The sequence below is a fragment of the Hypanus sabinus genome, chromosome 21, assembly GCF_030144855.1.
Source record: "Hypanus sabinus isolate sHypSab1 chromosome 21, sHypSab1.hap1, whole genome shotgun sequence".
NCBI classification, from domain to species: domain Eukaryota; kingdom Metazoa; phylum Chordata; class Chondrichthyes; order Myliobatiformes; family Dasyatidae; genus Hypanus; species Hypanus sabinus.
Genome location: NC_082726.1, coordinates 17,636,875 through 17,649,319, shown reverse-complemented (window position 1 = coordinate 17,649,319; position 12,445 = coordinate 17,636,875). Strand labels below are relative to the sequence as shown.

The 12,445-nt window shown below is 37.5% G+C and overlaps 1 protein-coding gene across 7 annotated transcripts in view; it reads right to left on the bottom strand.

Moving 5' to 3' along the window:
• ptpn9a (protein tyrosine phosphatase non-receptor type 9a) overlaps positions 1 to 12,445 on the bottom strand; it is a 248,321-nt gene that overhangs the window by 27,146 nt on the left and 208,730 nt on the right. For all 7 annotated transcript variants that reach the window (XM_059946076.1, XM_059946071.1, XM_059946073.1 and 4 more), the window contains 2 exons: positions 10,158 to 10,308; positions 3,157 to 3,364 (listed from right to left, as the gene is read on the bottom strand). In XM_059946076.1, the coding sequence (XP_059802059.1) occupies positions 3,157 to 3,364; positions 10,158 to 10,308 (359 nt within the window). The remainder of the gene's footprint in view (positions 1 to 3,156; positions 3,365 to 10,157; positions 10,309 to 12,445) is intronic.

Genomic DNA, 12,445 nt, shown 5'->3' with positions numbered 1-12,445 from the left:
CCAGGAAGGATCCGGAAAGGGGCATGAGACGGCCCTGACAAGTAAGATTGAGGAAAAATGGGATTCTAATGTTAACGACCTTTTAGACTGGGTTCACCTCTAACTTCCAAATCACAAAACTGGCTACAGGTGGCATGCTTCATTCTCCAGATTAAATAGGAAGGATTGTGTAGGAAACTAAGTGTTCCACCTTCTAGTTGTTAGCTAAGATGAAGGTGAGGGAATGTACACATTATAGGTCCTCCTACCACAGGTTTCTGTTGCTGTGAACTGTTTGTAAGCCCAACAGTTCGTAAGTTGGAAACTTGACCACAAACCAGGCTCCCAGGTGGAGAGCAACCGTAGCCACACAGCAGCTGGCTAGTTCATCCCGGCAGTCTCCCAAATGCTCACTTTGTATGAATGGGGCATACACAAGCCCCATGTGAAGTCCCACACCACCAGTTCAAAACCAGTTACTTCCCTTTAACCATTCAGTACTACAATAATCACCATCTCCGTACAGAAACACAGTGACCACTTTATACCATTAACTTTGTTTTGTATTGTTCTGTGTCCTTTCCTATAAAGTTTATATATAATTTATGTTCGATCTATTTTCTTGTAAATGTTTAATATCTGATGCCTTATTCCTGTGATGCTGTTGCAAGTTGGTTTTTCACTGCACTGGGCCATTCATGTGTGTATGACAATAAACCTCATACATGTACTTGTGCACATGACAATGAACTTGACTTTGACCTTGACCTGTAAATTGTAACTATTGAGTCTAACACAGGAATTACTTATTCACCTCCAGAGGTAATTGTTGTTTACTTGTTTGGGTTATGGGCATCCCTGCAAAGGTCAGCATTTTTTAATCTATCCCTTAATCGATGTTGAGAAGGTGACAATGAGTGGCCTTTTTGAGCCGTTGTGGTAATGCGATGGTTGGGTTTCAGCCGAATGCTTCGCTGGGCCACCTCGTCAGGGCAGGACAGTTCAGGGGTAACGCATCACTCTGGGTCGGGAGTCACTGATGTGTCAGATCAAGGAAGGAACATGGATTTCCCAGGTCAGTTCTGACAATGATCTGGTAGATTTATGATCACCATTACTGATGTTAGCTTTCTTCAGAATTCTAGTTTATATTCAATTAATTCTGCTTAATTAAATTTAAAAATTTAATTTTATTAAATTCTATAGCTGCCACAGTGGAATTCAAACCAGTGTCTCTGGAACACTGGTTTAGTAATTTAACCCCCACAGCAGCACCATAACCCATTAAGTAGGGAGGGACACATCACTGTGAGGAGTAATTGATGTGAACTACACTCAAGGGGAAAGCTGGAGGGGGAAATAGAAGAAAATGTTGAATAGGCTGGGAAAAGGGGAGTAGGAAGAAAATCATTTGGCACCATTTGAAGTTTGTCAGACAATAACTGACGGTAAACTGGGAGGGAGAAGCAAAGAGACTTCAGGGGAGATCGTGCATGTGGATGACAACATACAGTACCACTTGTATGAAGTCTTCCACTTCAGTTGGGAACAGGTGGCATGCTATTTCAGTGTTAGATCAGGAGTTGACAATGAGGTGTGAGTATTCCTAAACATCAATCACTGGAAATAAACATACAGGTGTAGCAAGCAGTTATGAAGGAAAATTATATGGTGTCCCTCATTACAGCAGGTTTAAGTGCAGGAACAAGACTGTACAGGTGTTTGTAGTTTTGGTCTCCTTGCCCTACGAGGATGTATGAAGTGAAATGAAGTTCCCACCAGACTTGGTGAAATATTTGAGGAAATATTAAACTGCATTCAGGATGAGGGGGAGTCTGGAAAATTACTACTGCTCACAGAATGGATGCAGGGAGGATGTGGGACATTTAGAATCAGGATATAGAGTAAGGGGCTTGGGACTGGGAAATTTCTTCAGTCCAAAGGGTGGAGAGCGTGGAAACGTGTAGAGGCTGAGTTGTTGAAAATATTTAAGGAGGAGATAGATTTCTGGATGGAATGGCCAGAGTGTGGGAATGTTGTCGTGACTCACCGAGAACTATTCTGGTTTGTACTAAATGCAGAACAAGTTCAAAGGGCTGAATGGCTTAATTCTGACAAGACAACCTGTATAGAAGCCTTGTCAATGCTTCACCACCAGGTGGCAGCCTTACACCATGGCACTGAACACTCCCAGCATTTCCGTGTGGGATGTCAGTGATCGCTGGGAGAGGAACTGAGGGAACGGGAAAGCTGGGCAGTGGGGCAGAGAACTGCACAATGGGGTAGAGAGCTGACTGGTAACCTCTGCTGCTGTTAACTCAGCACCTGCACAGAGAGCAAAACATTAACCCGGACGCTCACAGTTTAAACACCTATTTAAACTGCTTACACCAGACCACAGCTTTGTGACTGTAGTCTCTGTTTCCTCACTATGAGGGTGCAAGGGTGTGTGTGGCAGTGTCTGAGTATGTGCTCACGTCTGTGTCCCTGTGTGCATGCACGTGGTTGCTGGAAGCAGCATCTGGAAAGGGAGTTTGGGTTCAGACCGTGTGGCAGTGTCAGGGGCTGGGTGTGAGCACAGTCTTGAGAACCTCATCATGAGACGTGCCCTGGCGAATTTACAGCTGCCATGACTTTACTAAGAAGTGGTCTCCATATTAAGTTAATTGTCAAAGGAACAGCAGTAGAAAGGAATCAAGTCACTGCAATAAATTTTTTGTCAGGTTTTCTCAGAAGTTGGATGTTTTGTACCAATACAGGAATCAGCTGCTCTCCACACCACCGGGACCTTGTTTTCACAACACTGGAACATTTACTCAGAAACAATCCTCAAAACAATTTTAAAAATCTCAGTTTCCAAGAAGTAGCTCACTGTCAATGCCAAATACCATATAACAGGGAGCTTGCTGAAACAGCAGAGACATCCCTGTGTTAATGGGATCTGTTGTCAGTCACAGTCTAATGTAACCTTGAAGATATAAACTACTACACAGCAGAGATTGTCAATTTTACAAGTGTTATCAGACTGAAAATTGGAATTTCATTTCAGGGGGGAAAAGGGGCAAGGTGTACAATTTTCACTTTGCACAATAAAGAAATAAATCAGCATTAAGTAAAACTTGCAGATGTGTATTTTCAGCATTGAGGAAGAACAATGTAAGAATCTTTATGCCATACCGGTTCTTCCAATGCCAGCACTACAGTGGACGACTATGGGCGGCCCCCCAGGGTGGCCCTTCCACCTGCTGCCCAGGTTGCGGACAGAGTGGCCTTGCTGCTGTCGGACAGCGGACCGGAAGTCGATGAGAGCAGCTGCTGAAGATGGGACGCCATAATCTGGCCAGCTCAGGTACTGAAAGTGAATCACCTGGCGTCTCTCATGGGTCTGTGACAGAGATAATTAAAATCAAAAATCAAGAGCACTAAAGGAAGACAACCACAAAGCAAAATCCACACCAAAAAGACAGTTGCAGGGGAACTGTTCACATCTTTCTTTCTTTTTCAATCTTTTTATTGAATTTCATATATAGAAAAAAAACATATTGTGAAATTGAATAGGTTATGGGTACATTAGACTTAGTTAAATTAGTAATAGAATAACAATATCTTATTAAAATATCAGCAAAAAAAAGTACATGAATCAATGTAACCTGTATTAATTATACATGAAAAAACAAGAATAATCATCAAAAGAAAAAATTTTTTAAAAATGCAAGAAAAAAATATATTTAAAAAAAACCTAAACTAAACTAACATGGGCAATAATAACAATTTATATATATATATGATAGTGTCAAAAACTCCGGAACTCCGTACCAGAACAAGAATAAAAAGAGAAAAGGTCTGGAAGAGATCAAATTAATTCATATGGAAGTGTCGAATGAACGGTCCCCAAGTTTCTTCAAATTTAATTCATGAATCAAAAATAGTACTTCTAATTTTTTCTAAGCTCAGACAAGAAATAGTTTGAAAGAACCACTGAAACGTGGTAGGAGGGTTTACTTCTTTCCAATTTTGTAATATAGACCTTCTGGCCATTAATGTTGCAAAGGCGATCATTCGTCTAATTGAAGGGGAAAACCGGTTACCATCCTCATTTGGTATACCAAAAATTGCAGTAATAAAATGAGGTTGTAAATCAATATTCCATATTGAGGAAATAATAGCAAATATGTCCTTCCAATAGTCATGTAAAGTGGGACATGACCAAAACATGTGGGTTAATGAGGCCACATCTAAATGACATCTGTCACATTGAGGGTTAATATGAGAATAGAATCGAGCAAGTTTATCTTTAGACATATGTGCTCTATGTACAACCTTAAATTGCATTAAAGCATGTTTAGCACATATAGAAGAATTAACCATTTGTAAAATTTTTTCCAATTTTTCTGTTGATATATTGTATTGAAGTTCTTTTTCCCACTCTTGTTTAATTCTACCTGATATTTCTGGTTGTATTTTCATAATCATATTATAAATAAGAGCCACTAATCCCTTCTGACAAGGATTCAAGGTAAAAATCATATCTGAAAAGTCTATCATAGTTGAATTGGGGAAGGATGGTAGAACTTTATGTAAAAAATTTCTAATTTGTAAGTATCTAAAAAAATTAGATTTAGGTAACTTAAATTTGTTGGAAAGTTGGTCGAAAGACATCAAACTACCTTCAAAAAAAAGATCTCGAAAACATATTATACCTTTCCTTTTCCACATGCTAAAAGCTTGATCTGTCAAAGAAGGTTTAAAAAAAAGTTAAGTAAGATAGGGCTATCTAGAACAAAGTTTTTCAAAGTAAAAAACTTACGAAATTGAAACCAAATTCGTAATGTGTGCTTGACAATAGGATTGGATAACTGTTTATCGAATTTAACTAAATCAGTAGGAAGAGAAGAACCAAGAACAGAGAATAGAGAATATCCTTGTGCATCATTGCATTCTAAATTTACCCACTGTGGGCACAATGGTGAATCCAAATCTAATTTCCAATATATTAAATTTCGAATATTATTTGCCCAGTAGTAAAATCTAAAGTTAGGTAAAGCTAAACAACCATCTTTTTTAGATTTTTGTAACTGCCTTTTACTTAACCTGGGGTTTTTATTTTGCCACACAAATGAGGAAATTTTAGAATCAATGTTATCAAAAAAAGATTTAGAAATAAAAATTGGTAAGGCTTGAAATAAATATAAAAATTTCGGTAAAATCATCATTTTAATAGCATTAATCCGGCCAACTAATGATAAAGATAAAGGAGACCATCTTGTAGTAAGTTGTTGAATCTGATGAAGCATAGGTAAAAAATTCAATCTGAATAAATCTTTATATTTCTTATTAATTTTTATACCTAAATAAATAAAGTTATCAGTAACAACTTTAAATGGTATCCTGTCATTCAATAAAGTTTGCGCATTTAAAGGGAATAATTTGCTCTTATCCAAGTTTAGTTTATAACCAGAAAAACTACCAAATTGAGCCAATAAGGATAAAATAGCGGGAATAGACCTGTCAGGATCGGAAATATATAACAAGTCATCAGCATAAAGTGATAACTTGTATAACTTCTCATTACGGGTAATACCAATAATATTAGGGGATTCACGAATAGCAATGGCTAAAGGTTCTAATGCAATATTAAATAATAAAGGACTTAATGGACAACCTTGTCTCGTACCACGAAATAATTGAAAAAAAAGGGGATCTGTAATTATTTGTAAGAAGCAACAGGTTTATAATAAATTAATTTAATCCATGATATAAAATTAGGACTAAAATTAAAATTTCTCAAGGCATTAAATAAGTATGTCCATTCAACTCTATCAAAAGCTTTTTCAGCATCTAATGAAATAACACATTCTGGGGTTGTGGGTGAAGAAGTGTAAATAATATTAATCAATTTTCTAACATTAAAAAAGGAATACCGGTTCCTAATAAAACCAGTTTGGTCTTCTGAAATAATTTGTGATAGTAACTTTTCTAATCTAATAGCTAAAATTTTTGTAAGAATCTTAGAGTCTACATTTAATAGCGATATAGGGCGATAAGATGCACATAGAGTAGGATCCTTATCTTTTTTAAGAATTAGAGAGATAGTAGCTTCATAAAAAGACCGGGGTAGTCTCTTAGTAAATGCATCATTAAAAATTTCACATAACCAAGGGGAAAGCAAAGAAGAAAAAGTTTTAAAGAATTCTATAATATAACCATCAGGACCAGGAGCTTTCCCTGAATTCATTGATGAGATAGCCTCTCCTATTTCAGCCATAGAAATAGGAGCATCGAACAAGCTCCGATCTTCATCTGTCAGTTTAGGAATATTCAAATTGTTAAAAAAATTATCCATCATGGATAGATCGCCATCAAATTCTGATTGATATAAAGATTTATAAAAATCTTGGAAAGTATTAATTTCTTTATGATCAGTAGTCAGATTACCGTCTTGTTTACGAATTTTAATAATTTGTCGCTTAGTCGAAATAGCTTTTAATTGGTTAGCTAGCAATTTACCAGTTCGATCACTATGAATATAAAATTGAGCCCTAGTCTTAATTAATTGATTCTCAATTGAAGAGGATAATAGTAAATTATGTTCCATTTGAAGCTCAACTCTCTTCTTATAAAGTTCTTTGGTAGGAGTCACGGAATAAATCTTATCAATTTCTTTAATTTTATCCACTAATAAAGCAATATCTAAATATTTTTGTTTTCTTTTACCGACAGAGTATGAGATAATTTGTCCACGGATAAAAGCCTTAAAAGAGTCCCAAAGTATTCCTCTGTCAATCTCTTCGGTATAGTTCGTTGAAAAAAACAAGTCAATTTGCTGTTTTATGAAGGTGATAAATTCTGGATCTTGAAACAAAGTAGCGTTAAGTCTCCAAGATCTAGTATTATTGAAAGAGTCCGAAATCTTGATAGATAACTTCAAAGGTGCATGATCCGAAATGGCAATAGAGTCATATTTACAATCAGTAACATCTGTTAATAAACGACGATCAATAAGAAAATTCTTCATCTTTAGGGTTCAAAAACCACTATATTTCAGTAATTCCCAAATCAACCATAAAGGAATTAATAAGTAAGGCTGATCTATTCGGAAGAATTCGAATAGGTTTAGATCTATCCATCGAAGGATTCAAACAGTTGAAATCTCCACCCATTATCAGCATATATTCATTTAGATTAGGGAGGGAAGTAAATAACCGTTTAAAAAATTCAGGGCAGTCAAAGTTTGGAGCATAAATATTAACTAAAGCCACTTTTCGATTGAAAAGTGAGCCAGTTATCAACAAAAATCTGCCCTGTGGATCAGAAATAATTTCATGATGTGTAAACGAAATTGAGGGGTCTATAAAAATAGACACACCCCTAATTTTGGCGGTACAATTCGAGTGAAATTGTTGACCCTTCCAGAACCTAAAAAAGCGTTGATTATCCTCCCTCCTAATATGGGTCTCCTGTACAAAAATAATATTAGCATTTAGTCTATGGAATACTTTAAATACTTTTTTACGTTTAATCGGATGATTTAAACCATTAGTATTCCAAGAGATAAAATTAATAGACTTATCCATCATGCCAATACTAATTGTATATCATAAGAGGTTAAAAAAAACATAACCCATAATTCAGGAAGAAGGAAAAATAATTCAGGAGCAACCGGAGAACATGACACTTCAACAATATTAATAATCTAAAGTTGGCCCATAAACTAAAAGCAAAAAAATAAAAAGCAAAAGCGTGAAAAAAGATCCCTACCCCCTCCCCCAACCCCACGATAAAAAGCCAAGCGGCAGGCGCACAAACTAATACTATTATTACCCCCATTTCAAGATGGCAACTTCATTAAAAGAAAGAAAAAAGACTATATAACACCCAGATATAAATACAGGGTTGTAAAAAGAAAAAATATATCAATCAAAATGGAAAAATAATATAACAAAGCAAAAAAACATTAGTAAAAAAGGATAAACATTAAAGTTTAAAATAGTGTAATATACCTTTAAGAAAAGATTCCATATTCAGATACAAGAAAATGACGTTTCAAAAACAGAGTTATGGGAAGAAGAAACGACATTTTGAAAAAACCATATTACGGAATATAAGTGTAAATTCACCAATCTATTAAAAAAAAGGTCATCAAAAAAGGATAAAAAAAATTCAAGAATCACTACTATATATATATATATAAAAAAAGGTCCAAAACATTCGTCCCATTTTCAAGTACAAGCAAACAAATAAATGCTTACGGAAAGCAAAGTCTTATGGGAAGAAGAAACGACATCTTAAAAAATAAATCATTATTACAGAGTATTAACATGTATATCCAGTTCAGAAGAAAAGAATTAAGAAAGAAAAAAAACATAGTAGTAAGATTAGAAGAGCTTCTATAAACCATGATAATAAAAAAAGACCAGGTCTACAGACCAAAATAAAAAGCTATACCACAGTTTCTTAAGTTAAAGCCCAAAACGAAATGGCATCTTCTCTCCAAAAATTCTTCAACATAGCACATAGTTCAAATTGTACTAGAAGACCGATATTCTTCGACGAATTTCTTTGCTTCTTCTGGAGTATTAAAGAAACGCTGACTGTTGTCACTCAACGTAATTCTGAGATTCGCTGGGTATCTTAAAGCTTGTTTAAGTCCAATCGAATGAATCTCTGCCATCACTGGTTTAAAAGCGATTCTCGCCTTCATTACGTCAAATGAATAATCCTCAACAATTCAAAACTTGATGTTTCTGTGAGAAATCATACCTTTCTGACGAGCTAATCGGATTAAAAGCTCTTTCTCCCGAGGATAATGGAGGCGAACAATCACAGCTCGTGGTTTATCTCTCGAGATCGAAAATCTCGAAACTCTGTGAGCACGATCGATAGTAGGTTTAGCCCGCAAAGCGTCCTCACCGAAAATTTCCCACAATAAGTTAGAGAAATATTCAGTTAAGTCACCAGACTCAACATTTTCGGGAAATCCGATAATACGCAAGTTTTGTCTGCGAGATCGGTTTTCAAGATCGGTGATTTTAAACTTACTCTGCTCCACTATTTTAACGGTCGACCTTAACTTCTCCAAAGTTTCAACAGAACGTATTTTTTCACAAATTAACTTGTCAAGAGCCGCAAGCTTTTCTTCGTGCCGTTCAATATCTGCTGCCTGCGATTGAAGCTTGGTATCAAACGATCTAACGACTTCTTCAAGCTCAGATATTTTCGCAGTAAGCTTATTCTCCAGACTTGCAAATTTAGTATCCAGTTTAGTATCCAGAAGGCTGGAGATTGCCTCAAGAGATGGAGGGTCTTTAGACGATTTCTTAGATACAGACATTTTAAGTTTGAAAAGATTAAATCCAGTATTATTTTTAAAAAGAAGTAAATCGTGAATATCAACCCATGTGATTAAGTACGAAAAGATTAGATTAAAGGGTGATTATAGTTTAAAAAATGAAGAGCGCCCAAAGGCAGATGTCTACGTCGCCATCTTGAAACTCCACAGGAACTGTTCACATCTTGTTCTCCAAGTTACCATTTTGATCTGGGACATTTACAGCGGAACCTTATCATCTCTAGGTTAAAACTTTGAACTCCTGGCTCATCACCCTTACCAAGGGGTTTGTAGCACTTTATGGTAAGTAGAATAAAGAATGGTATGGCACAGAAACAGGCTCTTTGGCCAACCATGATGCCAGTCTAAACGGTCCCATCTCCTCGCTTCCCTGCCTGTTATGTATCTAAGTGCCTCTTAAATGTTGCTGTTGCATCTGCATTGTAACTAGCAAAGGGAAATGAATGCCAGTCTTTCTGATTCTGGACAAATAATTAAGTTTTATGTATATTACAGACTCACTCTGTCATCAGCAGTCAAGGAAGGAAAAGAAAGGTAATTGAAGAAAAAGTTGTAACGTTGCATCAAAATAGTTAATATTACCACTGAAGCAGTAAAATGGTAACCAAAATCCTAAATAACTAGAGCAACACACGGAAGATGCTGGAGGAACTCAGCAAGTCAGGCAGCATCTATAGAAGGGAATAAACAGTTGACGTTTTAGACTGGGAAAGAAGGAGGCAGAAGCCATTTATAGCCGTTTTAATTCTGAAGTATTTAACAACTGCTCGACCAGCAATCCAGTCAACTATCTTTAGAAACACATCAAGCAGAAAATAATTGCCCTTACCTCTACATTATGAATTGATAGTGTTGTTTTGTTATAATGTTTAAGGTTTTCTACTTCCAGGTTTTTGACAGAAATAAGTCCATAGTTCCCCTGATTGTTCTGGTCCAGTGGCCAGTACTGACCACATTTCTTCCTGCCGCTCTCGTCAATTCTAAAGCAGTGAAACACATTGTTATAAAATATAACATGCAAGCAGTGGTGCAGAATGCAGTCTGATTGAAAGGAATGAAGATAAATGAAAGAGTTTGGGAAATACCTGGAAGAAAAACAAAACAGTGGAGTTCATAGTGTTGGGTCCTTCCATAGACAGTTCGAACAAATAGAACCTAAAATTAGAACTTTAATCCCTCTCCGCTCTCCAGAAAGGATTGATTCATGCTAAGATATTGTTTCACAGGCAAAGGCTGCTTTTGTTGCCTTGTTCACTACTGTTTGTTCTCCAGTGCACTGAAATTTCCTGTAGATTAAACAATGAATATCAAGGGACTATGGGCACAAGATTTAAGGTGAAAGAGGAGAGTCTTGAAGGGCACCTGTGGGCCAACTTCTTCACTTAGAGGTTGGGCAAATGGAACCAGCAGCTGGAGGAAGAGGCTGCGGCAGGTACAATACTATAATTTAAGAGGCACTTAGGTACATAGAGGGGTGGGGCCTAAAGAGATAAGAGCCAAACACAGAAAATAGGGACTAGCTGGCTGAGCACCATGATTGGCATGGACTCATTGGGCTTAAGGGCTTGTATCTGTGCTGTATTACTCTATGATTGAATAAGGTATCAGTGTACTGTCTCTGCTAAGCAGGTGTCTACATATACAATTCCTAACTGAGATAACCCGACTCTGACCATGAGTAGGGAGAGCCTCAATTTGTTCTCCATCATCCCAGATCCCAAAGTACTGTCCTCCTCAAATATGGTCTTTAAATTGACCAACCGGAAAGGCTGATTATTCCCTTGTTACCAATTCTAATCAGATTCAGTGGAAGCAGAAGTGATATCATAACATTCAAAAAAGCAGCTACAGTTAACTTGTGGAAGATAAAATGTTTTTTAAAAAATAAATTACACCTTTGTCTTCTAATCATGACTTTTTTATATTGTATATTCTGGGCTACTTTAGTTAACAGCTCAAGAACGCAAGTGAATGGCATGAGTGGGCTTAGCTGGTAGTCAATAGTTAACAGCAGAACCATCAGCTGAGTTGTACTCCATGGAAACAGGTCGCTGAGCAAGTTGCCTGCCTGAGCTAGACCCATTTGGCTGTGTTTGGTCCAAATCCCTCTCACCCTTTCCTATGCATGTCCTTGCTTAAACTTCATTTAAACGTTGCAACTCATTCTGCTTCCTCTTGTAGCTTGTTTCACATACCCACCATCATCTGTGTGAAGAAGTTTCCCCCAGAGTCCCCTTGAAATCTTTCCCATTTCACCTTAAACCTTGCTCCCGGTTTTAGACTTCCCCTACCCTGAGGTTATTCACTTTATCTGTGTCCCTCACGATTTCATATTCGTCTGTGAGGTCACCTCCCAGTCTCTTTCACTCCAGGGTTAAAATAAAAAGCCGCACTCTATCCTAACGTGCCCTCTGGTCCTGGTATCACCAGTGAAATGTGAGTCAATCCAGCAGTAGTAATGGTGAGGGAACAGGACGTAGGTAAACATCCCCCTTGTGAAAGGAACATTGTCAGAGATTGGCTATTTGTACAAGAAGCCCTTCACTCACTGACTCCAGAACTTGGGCTTGCTATCACCTTCAATGGAGTTCCTCAAGATGGACAAAGAGAGAGAGAGGGAAAATGTTTTACCCTCTCAACTGAAGTTGCTCATGCTGTTCCCAGTGGGAGGAGGGTGATTTATGCTGTACCTTTCACAGTCCAAGTACTTCTCTGTCAGAAGTATTTCTGTAATTAGTTGGTGGGGTTCATGAACCACCCGTCACAGTGGTTGGTCATTTGTATCTGTAAGACTCTTACAAATTTCTACAGATGTACGGCGGAGAGAATTCTGCCTGGTTGCATCACCGTCAGGTATGGACGCTCCAATGCATGGGGTCAAGAGAGGCTGCAGAGGGTTGTAGACTTAGCTAGCTCCATCACAGGCACGACCACCCCATCACCAAGGACACACTCAAGAGGTTGTGCTTCAAGAAGACAGCATCCATCACTAAGGACCCTCACAATCCTTCACCATACTCTCATTACTACCAATGGGGAGCTTCAACACCCACAACTCAATGACTTAGGAACAGCTTCTTCTACTCCTCCATCAGATTTCTGAACAGTCTATGAACA